This window comes from Gymnogyps californianus, chromosome 9 (assembly GCF_018139145.2).
Source record: "Gymnogyps californianus isolate 813 chromosome 9, ASM1813914v2, whole genome shotgun sequence".
Lineage (NCBI taxonomy): Eukaryota > Metazoa > Chordata > Aves > Accipitriformes > Cathartidae > Gymnogyps > Gymnogyps californianus.
The window spans coordinates 20,112,971-20,133,949 of NC_059479.1; the positions used below are offsets into that span (position 1 = coordinate 20,112,971).

Here is a 20,979-nt window from a genome sequence, read left to right on the forward strand (position 1 = left end):
ATGTACTGAAATAGAAAAATCAGTGTTTTTCTATTGACTGACTTATTACAGAAGGTCTCAGGTATTCATGTAAACTTTAAAATCTGAATAGCTTTGCATTACTCCTGTCTGTTTTCTCTTTGAAGCTTGTCTCGAATTAACTTTTATAATACTGTGTCAGCTTTTTGCTGGGGAGGCTGTTTTCTTACAAGAGTTTTATTTGCATCCTCAGAAAGATATTTTGATATGAAGAAGAACCAGTGCAAAGAAGGCTTGGATATTTACAAAAAATTTCTAGCCAGAATGACCAAATTGTCAGAATTCCTCAAAGTAGCAGAGGTAAATAAATTACGTCTATGGAAGGGATATCATTTAGCTGTCTGTACTGGTGCAGTAGTCATAATAACAACTTCACAAACAGATTAATGTTTGCTTAACTTCACTATACAAGGAAGTATTCTACAGATCAGGTATTCTAAAGATTGTGTACACTTGTTAACATGAAGTGAGATTCTTGGGTATCATTTTTATTAGCCAGACAATATAGTAAACTTTCTGAAGTGTTATGAATGGTCCAAAATGTATGAACTGAATGTTACAGTGTATATACAGTGCTCTCCTTTACTGTAACTGCTCAAAATGGAGAAGTAGTTCCAGTAAGCAATGTGGGTGCTTCTAATGCTCCCTGTAACTTTTTCATGCAGAAAAGCTCAGGCTGGATGGAAAGTTGGGTTTGCTTTGAGATGCAGTTTAATGCACTTGTGATTTCTAAGGTGTGTTCCTAGTGAAACTCGTACTAGTTCAGAAAGATATGAATATCCCTTTTAATATGTTAGTTTCTATGTAACATCCAGACATCACTGTTTTTTATTTTCATTGCCACTGCATGTAGTAATGTACGTTTTTCTTCTTTTTTTTGTAAACCCAGCAAGTTGGAATTGATCAGGGTGACATTCCGGATCTTACTCAGGTCAGTGTACATATCATATTGATTAACCTAATTATTTTGTTCTTTGCATTTTTAAAGGTTGGTGTGTATCATAGTAATCATTCATCTCGAGAATGTATTCTCTTCTATGTATTTATATGTGGGAAACATGCATGGTGACTTTTCCCATGGATTAACTCTACTCAGTACTCGCACTTTGCAGCTCTTAATAAGATTTTTTGATTGTTTAAAGCAATAAAACTCACAGAAAATATTTTTCAAGAACTTCTGGTTTTTTATCGCAGAGGATTCACTGGCATGTAAGCCACAAGCATCTTGCCGTGCCTTGAGGAAAACCTTCCATTTCACTGTAACTTAATGTCTTCCAACACACTTAAACATTACAGTTAGCTAGTTCAGTCAAGAATTTTTTTCTTTCCCCTGAGGTCTGAATAGATTTGATGTTTCTGTATCAGCAGTTAATGCTGGCTTCGATATTACTCAGTAGTATGAGACACATGTGCAATACAGATTGTGCACTGGAACATTTAGTCTAAAAGGTGGAATGCAGGGGAACACCTTCTAGTGAGGATAAATTGAGGGGCAGAAAGGAGGTGAGAAAGATGGTTTGACCTGGTGAACAGGAAACACTGATAGTCCACAGAAGGTCACAAGGTTATTCTTTGAAAGTTCCTTCAGTTCCTAGGGACATCGTATTTCTAAGCTAGGACTCGCCTAACAGGAAAGAGGTATTTGGTATTCTTTCTGTAGCACACTGTAACCTCATGGGTAGAATAAATGGCAATCTGTCAGGAGACTCGAGCAATAAACTGGAGCGCCTTAGAGGTCTGGAGTACTCAAGCTGTTTAAGTGGAGTCAGTGTGAAACAGTTAAAATCTAATGTGTAAACTTTGAACAGTTATGTCTAATCCTACACTACCTTCACGAAATTAAATTTTGTGGGTCAATCAAGTAAAAATATATCTACTGTGAAGATTTCCCTAAACTTCATCAGTCTCTTTAATATGGAAATAAATCTAAACCACTAACTTCCATTGTCAGTGTTGTTCGTTACTGCCTACAGCATGATTTCCATCTGAAATCATACATGTTTCAAAGTACCAATCTCTAATACTTGCTCCTAGCAATTAATATTAAGCCCTTTAAGAACTTCTAGGCCTTTGTGGTAGGAAAGAAATATGACACTAACCAGCAGGGTAAGAGCAGGTAATGAGTGAAAACAGTAGTTTGGTGTTTCCTGTTGCTGTTTGATCTTAGCATCTTACTCTGTCTTTTGATTAGTACTGCAGTATTCAACTGGTCTGTATTATGCTAATCAAATTATACTCAAGTCTGAAGTTATACTTCACTGGATTTGTGTGCACTTGTCCAGTTAATTGGGTCATTATAAGGCTCTTCAAAGCAGGTTTTTTTTATTTACTGAGAATAGGGGATTTAACTTCATTTTGCTGCTTTTTATATCTGAAACTTTCAGTAAGCAAAACCCTTTGTATCTACTGTTCTCACAACTTTTTTTTTTTTCTAATAGCTCAGCTATTTTGTTTTAAGTGCACTTAGACACGAAAGGCAACTCTCTGAACTGTGGTGGTAGATGTCAGCATCCCGTGTATTTTGGCAATTTCAGTGCCACTGTTAAGCGTTCCACTTCCATAGTAAATTTCATGGCATTTAATAAGAGTTGAATAATTGTACATCAACTTAGTGCCACATTAAAAGAATTTGCTAAAATTTCTTAATACTAGGCTTTCACAAAAATTTAATTTTCAGTGTGCTTGTGTTTCTGAAATAAGTTCTGACAGGATCGTGTCTTTTGTTTCTATTCTGGTCTACCATATTTAATTTTTTGCCAAATACTTTGTTTATGTTTCTGGTGTATATTCTATTCTGGGATATGCATATTTCAGAGTTTCCTTAAGCTGTTCCTGACAACAAGGGTTTTATCTCTTTAGAGGTTTATTATTACTGCTGCTGTATAACTGTTTTTCTTCCTTGATTCTAGTGTTCACACTGCTGCCACTTTTGCCAGTTCCTATAAAGAAAATATTTTCCCTTGTAGGTGCCCTGTTTCACAATGATGTTGCTTACTTTCTCTTTATAGCTGTTACTGTACTTCATGAATGCAACTGAGTCGTTTTCCTCTGTATGGATGCTAGTCTGTCAGATGTCTTTGGGTGGGAGGAGGGAGGCTGAGTCATGAAATACAGCCTTTTTCAAGTCATAATGTCTGTATTAGCCCAGGCTTCTTTTCTGACATAAAACTACTAAGATCTGTTCATGCAAAATTTCATCTCTGATGTTTTGTTGGATGTCTGCATCAATGAGAAAGTTCAGAGAAGTTACTGGTTTGTTGGTTTTAGGTTTTATGGCTGAGGGTGTTGTTTAGAGGGTTTTAGAAACAGTAAGTATAGAATATGCTTTTCCATACAGATAAGTTTTAGAGTGGCCTTGGGAAAAAAAAAATGAAGACTAGGAAAAACTTTCTGGAATTAGAGTATAGTCCCTGCTATTAAGATTATCTATCTAGCTGTGTCATGCAATGCCTTTTGCAAACTATTGTTCCTCCTGAAAGGTGAAAGTATGGGATTTTTTTGGTTTGGTGTTTTTTGTCCCTGATACCTTTCCGGAAAGGTGTTTCAAAATGTTCCCCTTTGGGGTTTAACTGTCTAGTTTGGACGCTGAATTTATTCATGACCAGTTGTTGAGGTAACTACACTGTCTTAGCTTACCCAGCTCTCTTTATAGAAAGAAATATCAACTCAGGCCTTAAGCCAAGCAGTTTTATAGGATTATTCTAATTGCTTTTCTTTGTGTCTCTTGTAGCTTGAATTGGCCTTTATTGAATGTGGGAAGCTAGAAGTGTGCTCAGTATTTCAGAGGAGAACTTGCCAAAGCCTTGTGTGATTAATAGTTTTCCTCTTTCCAGGAAATACTTTGGTCTAGCTTTTGGTACAGAAGGGCTAGCAAGGGCAAGCTTGTTTTTCTTCCAAACAATGCATATCATATCTGTTCTACCTAGGGAAAGTTGGCAAGTGGTAAGAGAGGCTTAATGTCTCTGAAACCCTGCCAGATGAGGTGGACTGAGCTCGCAAGTAGATTAAAACTTTAGCGGTCTATTTCCTTCATCTGAATCTGCAGTAGGATTTATTTTACTTGTTTTATGGAGTATGGACTATGTAGTTAAAAGCCAAAAGAGCAATGTGGCTAGAATAGCAAGGCAGTGAACTCTTCCAAAAGTGCCAGCCTAATAATTTTGCTTGCTGGAGGTTGTTTTTATAGGGTGATTTGGAGAAATCTTACTTCCTACTAAGACTCTGTAATCAGGATGAGTTCAAATTTATTCTGAGCTTTGAAATTGTTTTCTTTGCTATGGAAGAAATATTTCTGTAGTGGATACAAGTGTATGGCAGAAAGAAGGCAGGTTATGACTTTTTTTCTTGTTTTCTGTAGGAACCAAAGCAGCTCTGGTGTGCCTTAGTCTGTATATTTTAAACTTGTGCTTTTCTGTTACTTATCACTTAAAATCTTTGTCTCAGGTGCTGAATAATGTCATGGCTGTGCTCTCAAAAGTCTTGATAAGCTTATGAGTATTGGTCACTTAAAACTCATTTAGGAGTCTCAAGTCTTAGCTGAGGTGTCTAGTGCCTGACTTCCTGCTGGATTTAAGTGGCGAGAAGCCTGTTTTTTGGAATCTTCTTAATTGCTTTAAAAAATATCTTAATGTTTAAAAACTTCTCATGGGTAACACTTCCTGGGGAGGGACTCCACCAAAAAACAACTTTATTTGAAGGGATGTTGCTATTTTCTAATGTTTTAGGCTACCAAAGGCTTTGGAGTAATTGAGTTGGTTTATTGTGTAGTCATGTTGAATAGCTACTCAGTCTGCAACAGTATTGTTGGGATCGGGTTGAATTTGATTGCTTTTTTTGGTCAAACCTAACATTCTGCTCTAGTCCAGTGTTTCTAATGCAAGCCTTTGATGGTAAATATTTGGATGGAAGGTGATTGGCTTTTTGGGGGGGGAAGGGGGATCAAAAATGCCAAGGCTTCATTTTGGTACTTCTGCGAGTTTAAGTGAGTACTGCTTAATCAGCTGGGATTATTGGATTAATCTTAACATAGCAAATACTGTTGCCAAAGACAAGAATGCAGCTTGCGTACTCAGAAGCAGACCTGCTCTGGGGGAATCCTTACTTCATGTCTCTGTGGTGCCACTCCTTTTAAAGAACCACAACTGGGTAGATAGAATTCAGGTGTGCAGGATGGCAGCAAAACCCAAAGGCACAATTATTGATGTGTGGGTTTTTGTTTGTTGTTAGTGGATGAGGAAGCTGATCTGTGTACTAAACAATGATGTGTTGTCTAGAAACAGTGTTTTATAAATACTTTAACTTTAGGCACCCAGCAGCTTGCTTGAAGCACTGGAACAGCATTTGGCTTCTGTGGAGGGAAAGAAAACAAAAGAAGTCTCCGCTGCCAGCAGGTGAGCACCCAATGAATTACAACGATGCCTATACTTAGAATCTGTCATCTTCATACTAAGAATTTTCAGCATTCGGTCATTTGGTGTTCTCCTTGAATTTTATTCACTTCCAAATATATCTCCCTAGAAGTATAAATGAAGCATCTAGTGAGTAGTAGTCTGATAGCTTAGTCACATTTGAAATCTAGGCATGTCTGCCAGTGTCTCTGACAGACGACTTATGCTGTAGCAAACCACTGAGCTGAGACCTTGTATATTATTCTTTTTAGCTTTTACTTGTTTGAAGTCCTTTGGCGTATAAGACTTCTAAGGTATTTGGGGTTTGAGGCTCTTTTTACCCAAGATAGGACGGTATTTATTGTCAATTATCTACCTCTCAGACCGTGAATTTATCTTAACCTGCTTATAAAAGTTCTTCAGTCCCTTCTCAGAACAGCCAAATTAGCTTAGATGCTTTGTGCTGACAGGGATTGCGTTATTCTTTCTGTCAAGTACGGTATCAGTATGTATGAACAGTACTTCTGACTGAAGAGTGAGAGATCTTTTTTGGCGTAGGCATTCTCCCACAGAAACTTGGTAAATATTGATAGATGTATTGGTATAAGCTGCATTCCTGAGTTGCTGTCTTGCTCCTTGGGTGATTTTTTTTTTTTTTTTTTGCAAATATTTGAGGATTCACTACCACAGTATTCTGCTAAAAAGTATACTATGTAAGGAATAACTTCTGGGCTTTGTTTACTGTTATATGTATAATACGTACAAACAAGCTTTCTGTGCCTCTGCCACTTGAATGGAATAGAATTCCAGTCTAGTCTATATGACCTTAAAGAAAAAAGACAACTGGTATGTTTTGCACTTTCCAGTTCCTACCTGCTGAAACTTGAGGGAGTAATCCTGTGTATTCATGCCACTTTTTCACCAAACTCTCTCATTATTGAGGTGTCTGCTTTTCTGTGCCAGAGAGTAAGGGAAGAAAAGACTGGAGTGGAGAGGGAATGATGCACAACTAGATAAGGCACTTGATTATAAGCAACGTATACATGACTGTTTTTCTTAATAAAACTTTTTTTAATTATTACTGTTTTTAGAGCTAGTGCCCTATCCAGTGCTGTTTCCACACTTGCCAATACAGGAATGTCATTTAGCAGGATGGATGAGAAAGAAAAGCAACAGGCATTGGAGGAGGAACAAGCTAGACTGCAGGCACTTAAGGTACTATATGTTTTTACAAGTTTGTATTTGGAGATTTTTTAAATGGATACAGGTGAAAACCAAAATGTGGCTTAAAATAGCATATGGTGGGGGAACTCTATCTTAAGAGAGGCCAAGGCATGATTCTGTAGGATGCAGGTGTGATGGCTGCCAATATGTGGTGACCCTTCTACCAGAAGTATGATTTGAATAGCAGACAGCTGATACAAAATATTTATATTCTTCCTTACAAGAGATTGTTATTTACCTCAGATTCATAAAATGAGTATACAACAATTCTAGGTTACATCTCAGCAGCTGAACATACAGCATTGCTATTGTAAGACTGATTATTGGTAGGAGGGAATTATTTTTCCCCACAATGTATGGAATATGGCTTTAGTGTGATTCTTCAGTCATATTGCTCATAATGAGAATATACGCTATAGTTCTGCCCATGTTTAACTGCTCTTACTTATAATTCTATAATTTAGTTTGAAAAACTGAAATCATAAATATTTAGGTATAATTTATGGAGTTTGACTAATAACACATTTGAAAGAAAATCGGTGTGTTCTTTCTTGGTTCCTTAATGCGCTTTCCTTTGCTCACTGGTACTTGTTGAGTAGTCCTCTTAGTAACATCCCTCTCTTCAGGCCTGAATCCTGGTCCTTCAGGTCCTTTAAACCCGTTTGTAACACTGTTTCCTGAGAACACACACGTTATAAAGTCTCGAACAAGGCAAGATGCTTCTCTTGCTGAAAGCTAGATCTGTAGTTCTGTCACATCCCAGGCACACACAAGTGGGGCAGTTAGGAATTTTTCTTGTGTTGGTTTAACATCTCTAGACACACCTCAACGATGAAGCAGCTCTGCTCATGTCATCTGGAGGTCACATTATGAGAGCCTTAAAACTATTTGGAGTGTGAAAGTAAACTTTGACGGTCATGCAGAGTTGAGTTTCATCTCTGGAGTTACAGAGGTCTGTTGAAGATTCTCCACTTTCCTGACTTGGTCTAAGGCATGTTTTTCAAATCGATGTGAAGCAGATTTTTTGCTGTTAGACTACAATCTTAATGTGCCTTGCTGCCTGCTGCTGAACTGCTTCACTTGAATCTCTGCAAGTGTTGTGATGATGTTTGGGTTTTTTTGGTTGTGGTTGTTTTTTTTTCTTTTCAGGAGTTGCATCAGATGTTGCCCCTCTTCACTGCCCCACTTCTATAATAGGACTTGCAGCTGCTGTAACCAAATAATTAAATATGTTGATACAAATTTTCATTTGGGGGGGTGGGGAAGCTTGCAAGCTCACTCAACATTTTACTTGAGGAATTTAAGCAGGGTAGAACATACACCTGTGCTTTGACCTCTGCTGTATAAATGCAGTGGGCATACCTAGAAGTAGTGAGGGATGTAAACCTAAAATGAACAACGTAAACTAGATTTTTATTTTGCTAGTTTAAGAGCAACGCCACATGGATATTAATAGGATGCACATTGTCAGTCTGACTTCTGAACATCTGAACTGAACTTTGAAGAGATCTTAACAGTAGAGAGAGATGGGTCTTCCTGAACAAAGGTCCATTGACCTGTTTCTCTGAGTGACTATGAAGGGAGCCTAGAATGTGTAGCTTGACTAGAAGTGTTTTACTTCTAGGCAGTTATAGATAGTTTAAAAAAATAATTATTTAAAACCTTAAGTCCAACCTTGATTTTTAAAGGCTTTGTTAAAACAAATACTCTTCTCTCTAATTTCAATCATCTTTCTGTTTTCAGGACTTTACAGAAGAATAACTTTTATTTATTAAGACCATAATTAAAAATCCCTTCTTGGAAAAGGTCTTCAGGACTGAAGGGTTAATAAATTAATAAAACTAAAATGCAACCTGTATATCTCATCTTTCAGGAGCAGCGATTAAGAGAGATTTCTGTAGTATCAAATTCCACATCCACATCAGCATCCCCAAGCACCTTATCAGGGAAAAGTGTGAATACCACTGCAGCTGTTGACCTCTTTGCAGTACCAGCACCCACAACAAACAGGTGAGAGATACTTTGCTTTCTGAAGCAAGCAGAAATTACTGCGTTGGCCTGTAGCTCCACAATCAACTGCAAAGCACTGATCCTAGTTACTTCTTAAGTTCTTTTCAAGAATAACCTTTTGCTGATGCTTTCCTGCTGTATTCACAGGAATTTTGGTATCAGCCAATAAGTGCTTAATTACTAGTTTTGTTTTGTACCACTATTATTGATGGGCTACTAGTGAACAAGAGAAAGTGAGATTGGTATGAGTGTTCGTATAACACAATACAATGCCTATTACGTATCTTCATGTTTCTCTCTCTCTTTTCTTATTCAGCATGCCCAACCTTTCTAGTGATCTTTTTGATCTTCAGCCTGCATTTGTTCCAACTGTGCAGAGTACTCCAGCTATATCAACATCAGCAAGCAGTGCTTGGGGAGGTGAGCTGATGCGATGATTTGACTGTGTAAATGAGTGAATTCTTAGAATACAAGAATAAAATACAGATTTGTACTTAATTGAATCTACATCTTAAACCTTAATTACTTTGCATCCAAATATTTCTATCCTTGACAGAATATAAAATAAGTCATCTGCAAGCTTTGGCAAACTGTTACAGAAAAGTTACTTTTTTTAACATGTAGCAGTAGTGTTGATGGGCAGTATATGGAATGAAGAAGCTATTCAATAAAGGGGATAGGTAGAAGAAATGTAACTAAAAATCAAAGTTTAAAAATGCTGGGGAAATATAAACTAAGCAGATGTAACTGAAAAGATGCTGGACTAGTATTTCCTTTCCATTAAGTGATATTAAATATACTTTTCATTTAAAAGGTGTTGGTGACTTCAAAGTTCTTATAACAAAGCTGTCGTTCCCAGTTTCTTGGGCACAGCATTCTCTATACCCTCACCCATCCCTCCAAAGAATAATCAGGATAGATGTCAAAGAAATGTCTTAAATGCTGAAATAAGGCAATGTTAACACCATTGTAAGTGTTGGTATTTTAGTAGGTGGAATTGATACCCTTATGTGCTATTTAAAAGGTAGATCCATGAAGCCAAAAATGTAGTATCTAACTTTTTTGATTGATAAATGTTCTGTCATTCTCCTCCTCCCACCCAATGGCAATACTAGAATTATTTTCCCTAAACAAAGAGCTGCTAGGATTTTTATCTGAAACTAAGAATTTGTATCTTTAATGGGCTGATTAGTAGGTGGAGTATTTACAGTTTGACTTTGTCTAGAGATTCTCATATTCAATCATTTCAGTCTGTTTTTCTTTTCCATTATTTGTACTCTGTATTCTTTCCTTCACTTCTGCATCTGAAAGGTCCTTTCTCGTCCTCAAATGGTTGTGTTGGTTCTCCACCTCATCTGGACATCTTTGACATGAAGCCAGTTGAAGAAGCTGTAAAATCTACCACCCCTTTCATCAATTCTACTTTTTCCTCCAAACAAACGGTGGAACTGTTTAGTGGTAAAAAAACAAACAAACAAAACCCATGTGATTTCTTTGCAACTGGAGATAATAATGCTAATAAACTGGGCCGTGTAATCTCTTTGTGGTTTGGACCAATCTTCACTTGTTAATAAACAAGTGAAAATGGTGCATTAATTCCAGATGTAGTAAATGATATGTTTCCTTAAAGTTTTATTTCTACAGTTGAAAACTCGTTATTTTGTCCAGCTTGCCTAACCTAGACACCCTAAGGCTTGCAATGTTGCTGGAATTTTTGCTGATTTCTTTCAAACTGCAACCTCCTTTCTCTTTTGTAATGGGGAATGCAGGAGTTACTTGAGCTTTTCAGATTTGTTAAATTTAAAAAATCCTTTTTATAACTAAAAATTCTTAATTTTTAACTGCAGACTTAATTTTGGGGTCCCCTCTTCCTTTTTCTCTTTTAAACTGATCTTATTTTCTTCTCTCTTTTTTACAAAGATGACTTTAGTGGTCATAAACCTACATATGCTTCTGTGTATCATCCTCTGACTGTTGATGGTAATTTGATTTTTTTTAAAACTTTCTGGTTTCAATGTAATGAGTAGTATTACTCCATGGGTGTATTTGATTACTCTAAACTTTTTTTCAGGTTTTCCTCTTCATTCAGCTCCTCCAAGTACCACCTCTTCAACAATTAATGTGGACTTTGATGCTGTTTTTGGAGGAAAATCTACAGCACCAGAGTACAGAACTACAAGTGGTAAAAACTAGCTTATGACTAATTTATATCCTACAGGCAACAGTTGCTTAACAATTCAGCATAATTGCTATTGCAGTTCAAAATTTAATAACTTAAGACATTTGCAATAAGTTGATATTATTATATTAAGGCTGATAAGATAACAGGCAATCAGTTCAATTGTAGTTATTTACTTTAAAATCAGCTTTGACTAATCTCGTATACTGTGTAATAACGGTTTCCTCTCTTTTTGGGGGAATGAACTTTGAACGTGGCCCACTGGATATCTCTTAACGGGTAAGCTTCTGTTAATCTGTTTTCAGTGCTTATGACTTCAGTGTTTTCTCTTGATACATGATAATGAGTTCCCTCTAACTTCATTGAGAGGCATTGTACTTACAAAAATGCAAAACTAGTTGTGCGTGTGTGTTGCTTGAAGAATAGCTGAGTTACGATCTTTCTCCTGGTTGGTGCTATTTTGCTGTATATTTGAAGTCCTTATGAACATATAGCAAAGGAACTCTTCTGTACATTTGGGATACTTGCAGTATTGTGAAATTACTGCTATATTGTGTTACAAGAACGCTTTGAAACTATCTTTAACAACCTTCTTTCTTCTTCAGTTTTAGGGGAGATTCATCTTAATTTAAAAATACCATCAGTTACTGCTGAAGTAAAATTAAAGATTCTACTAGATTTTTATTCCATAAAAAAATAAGAGGTTAAACTATGCTTCTGTGTAAGCCTTAAATGCTTCCAGCATGTTGAACCTCCACTCAAAACTACTTAGTGTTCTATAAAGAAAATACCTCCCTGGCTTATGGATGTCTTTTATTAAATACAATGTAACTGTTTAGTTAACAGTTGCTGTTATGTTCTTTCTTTAGTTTTTAACTTTCTAGATGATGTATTGCAACCTACAGTACCACCACAAAGTCAAAGAGCCACTTTAGCCAACCAGCAAAGCGGAAAAATTTTGGCAAATGACCTCGATTCTTCACTTGCTAATCTAGTGGGAAGTAAGTGTGAAGCTTTTAAATTTTGTTTTCCCATTTGTTACTGAAAACAAAACAACCTTTTTTCCCCCAGATTAAAAATACTTAGGGATTTTGTCTGTTTCTCTTCCCCCCAGATCTTGGCTTTGGAGGAACTCCATCCAAAAAGTAAGTATTCTCACACAACTACTTGGTAGTCTCTGGCACAGTTTACTAGCACTGACATGGCAAGAGTCTCAACTCTTGAAAGTAATCTGGTACCAAGAACAGCATTGAAACAGCGAGTTTGTGGTCAGTCACCATAACGTGGTCAACCTTAACTTTTGAAGTAATTCACTTTAGTTAGTTTTGCAATTGCTGTATTTTTATTTAAGTATTTCTATGAAGCACCATAAAAATCTTGCGGTTACATAAAACTCCAGTCAATCATTATGCTGTACAGTGCAGTAATGATAGTTTACTTTTGACACAAAACAGAACCCCCAGACTTCATACTTATTGGAACAGAGATATATAAGTAGTTACTGAAATCCTGAGTGTTTCTTCCACCCATAGATTTCAGCTGTGTACATGTATTAAGGCATGTTTTGGTTTTCCATTATGTTGTTGTTACTCTAGCTGTTGACTTCCTGTGAAAACTAATACCACAGTTTCATTTTAGATCAGATATGCAGTGGACCCAGCCTACAGAGAAAAAACTTACTGGTGGAACAAACTGGCAAGCAAAAACAAGCACATCAACCACGTGGAACCCTACTCCCTTACCCACTATTCCACATATGGTAATTTCTGTACTATTGAAATCACTCTTCATTCTAGCAAATGCTGCTTCCCTGCTTGAATTAACTTAAAAAGAATAGCAAAGGCTGTTTGGGACGAGACTGGGAGCAGGGGGCAATGCTTGTAGGATCGATTCTCAAACTGAATGAGGTAGAGATTTTAGTATGCTTTATTTCCTCTCACTGTAAAACTTGTCCGTTAAAGACTTAAGTAATCAGCCTTTCACTTGAGATGTATCTTCGTTCATAAGTTCTTTTTGAATTGAAACATGACCCCAAACAGAAAATTTCTGATGCGCATGTTTGAGATGTTCCCATCCTCCTTCCCCCTCCTACGCACATGCATGCACCTTTAAGAATCCTAAGAATGTGTTTCAAGGGCAAAACTGCTGTTCCTTCCAGTTTTCACTCCTTTTTGAGTTCTATCACATGAAACACTGCTGCAACCCCTGCAAGGCACCTTAATTATCAGGTCAAGCAGCACTTTGGACTTTTGATAATGCTCAACAGCAACTTCGTATTTTTAACATAGTACAGAATACTAAGTGGAAGCTTTAAGGTTATTTAAATGAGGAATTTTCATTTCTTGGAGGGATATTTGTAGGCAACTGACTCTTCCTATGCTTTTAAAAGAGATTTTTCAAGTATCTTCTATTCATATGTGTTCATACAAATACAAACCACTTCTGAAATATAGCTGCCTTAGAGGGAAGTAGAATATTCATCTCAGTTATATGTACAACTAGGGTAGTTGCTGCATTTGCTATGAATTTTGGACTGCTGTCTGACTTTATTTTCCAATAAGAATAGCTTGGCCTGTAATGCCCATTTTCCTCATCTTACGTGAATATGCTCATTCAAAATTATCAAAGTTGAATAGAATATTAAATCCAGTATTGGACTCAAAAAAGAAACTCAAATTCAGATGAGAGGATGTCTCAGTTGTATAGCACTTTTATGTGAGACTTCTGAGACGATAAAATCTTTTTATCCCCTCTTGGTGCTCTAGAACATGTTATGTTGGAGTGCTGATGCATTTTTGGTTTTGAAAGGTAGAGGGCACCTTAGCACACATTGATCACTGCGGATTTGGGTTGTGTGTTTTTATTTCATGGGTTCATGTTTAATACTTTCTGGTCTAAGCATTTGAGTGCTTTATGCCAGGTATCTGCTCACTCATTTGCTTGGAATTCCAACAGTTAATGATGCAAAGAATTAGCTCAGCTATGAGCATCCTTAAAATAAGTGCCCCAGTATTGGAAATGTCTAACTGTCCTGGCTTGGGCTGTGGCATTCAGAGTACTAACCCTCCAATTCATGTATAGTCTGCATACTCTTTCATAGTGAAGTATTTTAACTAGCACTCCATCTTTAATATAATTAGCACTATGTAACAACGCATGGCAATATGAAGTGCATGCATCACCGTGCCTGTGAACATAACCTGATATAAGTTATTACTGGCTTAAGATGCTCTTCATTTTTCTTTTTTCACATTGTGATATGTTGCAGACATCAGAAATTAGTATGTGAGCAACATTTACCTGACTAAATGTCTATTGCTATTTGTTTCTTAAGCTGAATGGTTTCCTTGGTTTTTTTTTCTATGCCCTTCTCTCACATAATGGGAGGAAGAAGGAACATTGCATGCCATGCTCTCTAAAAGCTTCTCAAACAGATGTTTGTGCAAGCAATATACTCAAATCTAGCTAGATTTAGTAAAATTTCTATTTTTGCTGTAAGTCTTACTAGCGATAGCTTTCTAGGCAGGGAGCCTATCCAAGTTAACAGGCATACTTACTGATGTTACTTGCACTTTTTCCCTCCCGCTTTAATTGTTTTAATAAATGAGTTGAGCATAGTTACAGACAGTTACGGTACTGGACTTGAATTTATCCCTTGGTTAGAATTTCCAGTTCGAGTACCTCTTAAATAATTTTCTGTCCTTACTCCTTTTGCTGTGCCAGAATGGAGTACACTATCCTGGATATGTAAGTCAATTTCTTGTAAATACGTTGGTTATTTTAAGTATTGAAAAATATGTATTTTTCACAGTTTTATATATATTACTCGTGTGCATGAGCTTACCTAAAATACATTAAAATTTTCTTGATTGAAGGTACCTGCTCCTATCGCATACCCGTTGACCACACCTCAAGTGCCTGTATATGGAATGGTAAGAAATGTGATTGTCTTGTATTCCTGAAAAACCTCGTTGTCTCCTCCATTGGGTTTCATGGCAGGCATTATTATGCTCAAATCATCCTGCAACTTGTATGTATTGTTTCATAAGGTCAATAGTGTGTGAAATCTGATGGCTTTTTCACGCTGTGCACTGGAAGAGATGACTCTAAATTTTATACAGCATATTTTTTAAAAGCTTTGACTTTACTCTGTGTGTGTGTCTATATGCTTATTTTTGACTATACTTACAATGCAAAAAGATGTATCTTCTAGAATTAGTTTGAATTTTATATCCCTGTTTTGTGGGTTTTTTGTTTTTCTAACAGGTACCTCCTCAGGTTGGAGCTGCTCCTTTGATGGCACCCCAGTCAATGATGTATACGCAGCCTGGTCTAAGGCCAACAAATCCGTTTGCACCTGTTTCTGAAACTCAGGTGAACTGTTTTCTTTAATCTTGAGATCAGATTGAAACTTTAGTCTTGGTAAAAGCAACCAAATGCTTCATGAAGGGCTACTAATGTATTTCTGCATTTGAAAGTGAGGGGTTCCTCAGGCAAGGGCAACAGCTTTTGCTGGCGAGGAAGCAAATTCAGATGGTGAGAGCATGCGAATGTAGGAAGCAAGGAAGAAAGTAAAAATCAGAGATTTAGTGGCTAACTTCTCACTGTGTCAATATTAAGAAAATGGGAGTGGTGAAGATATGTAGAATTCAGACTTCCTATGACATTAGCTGGATGTTTGGTTTAGTCATACTGACTAGAGCAGTGGTGAAAGCTTTTTGAAGGATCAGGTGGTGGGGAAGTGAGAGGCATGGACAAGAGATCATTCAAGTTGAAGAAACTGTGTACTACTGTCATCCAAATATGTTGGTCTTAATGTTCTTTGGGGATTTTTTTAAAGTGCCAAAACCTATAGTCTTAACTTGCAAGTAACAAGGCAGTTGGATAGAAGCATAATTCTAAAACACTAAGAAACCATGTGTTATGTAAGTGGCATTAATATGTAATCTCTACTTCACAGATACAGTTTATGTAGAGCCGCCAAAGCAGCAAGATGTGAGAACAACCAAATACTGGTAAAAAGACTGAATTTTAGTCTTTCCATGATGTATTCCTGAACAGGGCAAATGTTTCTTCCCTGTATAATACAATATTATTTTGAATTGCAATGCTTTAGAGATTCTTGTTTATAACAGTCACTGCAGTGTGAAGTCATGTTTGTTCACTGATTTTTTTTTTTTAAACTGCTCAGCAGAAAACTGTATTTTATTGAGGTTGACTCAGAAGGTGCAAGCTGGATTATCATCTTCAAAGCTGAGAAGAGGGGTTACATGGTTGCTCTACAACCTTATTCATCAGTGGATTACCTTAGGAAGTTAACTGAGGATGTCAAAGCTGTTTATTTTCTCCATAAATTCTGTGGCTGTTGTAACCAAGACACAACACAAATGAAGTTGAGCAATAAAATTTTTATGTGCTCTAATAAATACTCTGATAGAGCAATGCTTGCATTATCATAAGGCCAATATTGTGTGAAATCAGACAGCTTTTTCACATTAGGATAGCTTATAGTAATTTGCAAACTTTATAATGTGAGTTTGAAATGCTGTGAATCAACAAGATATATACATATTACATATATATATATAGTAAAAATAATAAATTGCTCCATTGGTATGTCAGTGTTACACGGCTAGTTGAAAGAGCCAGGCTCTGATATGGGCTGAAAGTCTGTGACGGAGTAGGAAAAACAAGTATGTTACAGAACAGCGTGTGCAGCCTCCAACAGGTGACAGTAGCTGCACTTCCATCGAGTATCTTCTCTGCAGCTAGCATCTCTCATAGCTCACGGAAGAGTCGCTTTGGGAGCCAGTGAATGTAGGTATCCCCAACAGCAGCAAATGGGAGCAGTTTGAAAATCTTGTTGTTAACTGCGAAAGAGGCAAGAGATCCAATTTTTTTTTTTTTTTAAAAGTCCATTAGGTCAAAAGAAGCAAACCTTGCAATAGTGCTGACACCTGTGAACTGGCAACTATATTGAAATTATCCAGTTGTAGAGAATAGCTTGTGCTGCTTTTCTGAAATATGAACCTAGTTGTAAACCATATAAAAGCAATTATTTTTAAATGTGTAAATATGTGCAAACTTTTAGATAATCTTTTCTTTAATGCTGCAGTAATCTTTTTCTTCTGTAGTAATTTCAAGGTAAAAATGCTATGTTAAGAAATCTGGACTCTTTTTCAGAGGAAAATCTTTTAAATCAACTAATTTATGAAGTATGTTATTCATGATGGGTCAGATGTGTACAGACTTCTGGCACATCTTTTGTATTTAACAATCTTCCTCCAAAACTGAAATCGGCTATGAAAATGCCTTATCTTGTATTTTTCAATGTCTGATGAAAAGTGATAGCATTAAAAAAAAAAGTTAATAACACGTAAATGGAATTGGGAGCAACCTTTTTTCCAGAAGTGTTGTGGCAGTATACAATGAAAAGCTCTCCTGTAAAATGACTTCTACTAATGATTAATATTAAAGCTGAGTTTTCAAAAAATGAAGAGTTTTCTATTGTTACAATAAATAGACCTCCAGAGTAGCATGTCTTTTATCTTTTTGGGGAGTCTATAATTGCAGAAATATCTCTTGACTCTCACTATAAATGCAGATAGGCCTGAGAATCTTGTCAAACTGTTCTGTAGAGAACTTCTAAAATACAGCACTTTCATCATAGTGGGAACAAGCCTTCTCTTTTCCTCTTTTCTAAATGCTTAATTCTGTCCAAAGAGTGCAAAAGTAGTATTTTTTCACCCTATGGAAATATTTTTGCCAAGTGAAACAACTCAAAAGTAACAAAATAAAAAACCACCCCCCAACCCTTGGAATCTGTAACCACTAACTCCCTGGGAAATGCAACCTTGCAGAAATTTCAAACTCGGAGTTTCTGAATGTGTATTGATTTTAAATGAATTTGGACCGGTATATAGCAATTTAATGTTCAAGTTTGAATTACAAAGGGCTTCAAGCTTTAGTCCACCTTTATTGGGTTGAACAATTGTACAATTTTAAGCCAATGAGTTCTTCAGTGCCTATAGTTACCCTCCACATGATGAGGGAAGAGATGCCATTTAGAATGGGTCATTGTGTTGAGGGGACTGTTTATTTAATAGTGAATTCCATTGATCTATTCAGCATTGAAAAGTCTTGAGTTCAAATTAGACCAGTACATGTAGTAATACATGTCTGGGCATTAATGACAGAGCTGAGAGCGCTACAAGCAGGCAGTTTCTAGCACTGTAAGCTGTTAGGTATCTTTCTCATACTGAGTTGTATAAGTAATAATCCATTATTTTAATAAAATATGCAAATAAATGCCTGGCAAACAGTATATATTTGTTATAACTATTGCAGAGCATTCTGAATATCTGGAATGTACTTCGCTCAGAAATGGATTTAGTACTAGGTATAGTTTGCACTACTTCTGATTTGCTCTGGATTTTTTTAATGGTTCTTTGGTATGCTTTCTTGTAGCAAAGCTGTCTGATACCAATTTATTTAATATTAAAAAAGGAGAAACAGCCACAAAGTACATCCTAAAAACTTTGTAAGCTACCTTCTTTTTAGTCTTGTTCAGAACGTTTGATACATTAAAAACACAGCTTTCAGATTTATCCTTATGAAGAAAAGATCGCTTTACACACTTCTCTCTGCACAAAAGTGCACAGGACTGCTTTTTGCCAACCTCTTCCTTGTGCACGTATTGGAATGCGTAAAATGGCAGAGTACTGTGTTTTAAATAACATAGTTCATACATTAGAAGTAAAAAAGCAAGGACTTAGGATGGTGTCAAGGCTTTTATGGCTCAGAACCTGTTCTCCAAAAAACCACTTTGAAGACAAAGGTGGTTCCTGAGGGTAACTGTAATAGCCCGCAAGGGTTGCAAATAGTAGTTGCGATGAGTAAAACACTGAGGAGGGATGTATATAAATGTGACTTTCCCTTTTGTTTCCTTCCAACTCGTTTGATCAGAATCCTGTTCTGAATATTTCAGAAAGCAGATAACGTAAGATGTCACTCCATGTTTGTCTGAACAAGGAGGAAGACTTGAAGTATGCTGTGCGCTTTGCATTATTGTACTTTAGTGGGTCATTCAAGCCTAACTGTTGGGACTTCATGCTGCTACAGGGAGGCTGTCTTTCGTGGGATATACCATAAGATAACTTCTGGGGGAATTTGGATATGTTGATTGTGTTAGGCCTGTTGGACTTGAAAGTGTACCTCTTCTTAAATAACTGGGGTTTTCTAATGCTCTCTAGGTATAGTTTGACTCTGCCTCCAAGAAGTTATTGGAATTGAATGTTTTTTTTTAATTTTGGATACACGTACTGGAGAAATCTCAGTTCTGTGCACATAGTGGTGGAATACTTGTAGGTAAAAGTAACAAATGGACTTTTTTTAAAAAAAAAAAAAACAACCACACACACAAAAAACAAACCACCAACAAAACTTCTGACTACAAGATTGAATACAGGGTGTGTCCCCGTCTGGGTTTTTTTGATGTGTGGCAGGGAGGGTGGGGTTACAATTAGAATAGTAGGCACTGTGGATCGGTGCTTAATTTGTACATAAAAAGGAAAACTTTGTTTTGGGTAGTTTGTATTGTAAGGACAACATCTAAAGGCACTGTGTATCAGTCATTTATTTCCATGTAAAAGATTATATTTTTTGAGTAATGGAAACTGTACATGTTATCATTTATACATTACTGATAGGTAGGAATATAGAAAACCTGTTGCTATTACTCTGAAGTTGTATCTGACTTGTCATTGATATATATGTCACTGCATCACTACTTTATGCAGATTCTCATGATCATTTATTTAAAGAGATTGTAGTAACTGGTAGAGTTACAACAGGAATAGTAACATCAAAACTTTCAGTATCTTTCAAACCTGTATCCTTGTGATTAAGTTTAATCCTTTACCAAATGTTTGGCTGGAATTTCATCTTGGAGCAATGACAAAATAGGTGCTGGAACAGATTTCCCTCACCCCAACCCACACTTTACATTATTTATTTAATAGGTCTTGTTTTGTATGTTATGTTTTTCCCCATAACAGGTTTGTGCCTTTTATTGGATATTTATTTAAAAGGAGCTACTATAATTTAGGTTGTTCAGGCTTTTTTTCAGATGTATTCTTGTACAGCTGTTCCTTTACATGAGTTCCTTCATTTTATAAGAATACGGAATGTGTGGAAAATATACTAGCCACAAACTGGAAAAAAATTTTGAGGGTTTATGTTCTATGAATTAATAATTTTTTAAAAAGAAGCCTAAGCACAAGACTGGCTGTGTGATATTTTAATTGTGGAACTTCACAATTTGTTAATACACAAACTGTTTGTTTTTTAAAAACTGCTCATATCCAATTATTTGATGAAACAAGTTTTGGAAAAAAAATAAACTTTGGCACATGCAAAGTGTGGTGTATGTGATCATTCTTTAATGTGTTCTCAGGCTTAAGGCTTTCTGTAATACTAATAGCAACAGCTGAATTAGGATGCTTGATTAGTTTGTTACTCGTCTGCGTTTACATTTAATGTGGTATTATGCCTTGTTCAAATTACAAATGTAGCTTAACTTCATCAGTCGACAGGTTTTCCTTTGATCCAGTTCTCCTTTGGGAAGTAGTGACTGGTTTTTCCTGTGCAGGGTGATTGGGCTTGATTGAGGGGGCAATGGGGGGGAACACAAAGCCGTTTGTATCACATAGGGGTGACTTCAGGTTCTCTCCTGAGGTGTCTCACTGCATTCAAATCAGAAATAGGCCTTAACTGACACAAATATTTCACTTTCTCATAATTTTTGTACCCTTAGAGTCACTATAGAGTAGGAGGTGTAAGGGTTCTTTTCATAGATCTGCATGCTGCCACGTAAAAAGTCTCAAGATCAAAAATCAGCAGCATGAAAATGTTTAATTGTGGAGTGTTTATTGCTTGTAGCTGCTCATGAGCCTTCTGATGACTGTGGGCGGGTGCGCGTTCTTGGTTTTTGGGAAGGTGTTTTAGTTTTGGTTTAGCTTGCCTAAAGTTAGATTAATTCCCTAACCAGTCACCATTTCAGCAGAGTGTTAAGGCCCTGGAAGACATGCTAATAAGATCTGTCTTCTGCAGATGTTTCTTATTTCTAAATTGGAAGCCTTGAAGATCAATATTTTTAATAGC

General features: G+C 36.5%; 1 protein-coding gene across 6 annotated transcripts in view; it reads left to right on the forward strand.

The window, feature by feature from the left end:
* Positions 1 to 20,229, forward strand: part of LOC127019847 (phosphatidylinositol-binding clathrin assembly protein-like) — a 33,813-nt gene extending 13,584 nt beyond the window's left edge. The window contains exons 7-22 of one of the 6 annotated variants that reach the window (XM_050902093.1): positions 212 to 318; positions 908 to 949; positions 5,323 to 5,408; positions 6,497 to 6,620; positions 8,503 to 8,639; positions 8,956 to 9,059; positions 9,951 to 10,097; positions 10,560 to 10,619; positions 10,711 to 10,821; positions 11,703 to 11,819; positions 11,933 to 11,963; positions 12,457 to 12,577; positions 14,694 to 14,750; positions 15,085 to 15,192; positions 15,779 to 15,833; positions 16,010 to 20,229. In XM_050902093.1, coding sequence (XP_050758050.1) covers positions 212 to 318; positions 908 to 949; positions 5,323 to 5,408; positions 6,497 to 6,620; positions 8,503 to 8,639; positions 8,956 to 9,059; positions 9,951 to 10,097; positions 10,560 to 10,619; positions 10,711 to 10,821; positions 11,703 to 11,819; positions 11,933 to 11,963; positions 12,457 to 12,577; positions 14,694 to 14,750; positions 15,085 to 15,192; positions 15,779 to 15,793 — 1,367 coding nt within the window. In that variant the 3' untranslated portion in view covers positions 15,794 to 15,833; positions 16,010 to 20,229. Of the gene's footprint in view, positions 1 to 211; positions 319 to 907; positions 950 to 5,322; positions 5,409 to 6,496; positions 6,621 to 8,502; positions 8,640 to 8,955; positions 9,060 to 9,950; positions 10,098 to 10,559; positions 10,620 to 10,710; positions 10,822 to 11,687; positions 11,820 to 11,932; positions 11,964 to 12,456; positions 12,578 to 14,541; positions 14,566 to 14,693; positions 14,751 to 15,084; positions 15,193 to 15,778; positions 15,927 to 16,009 lie in introns of those variants that run through there. The other 5 variants (XM_050902094.1, XM_050902095.1, XM_050902092.1 and 2 more) reach the window with 5 other exon arrangements.
* Positions 20,230 to 20,979: the final 750 nt, after the last annotated feature.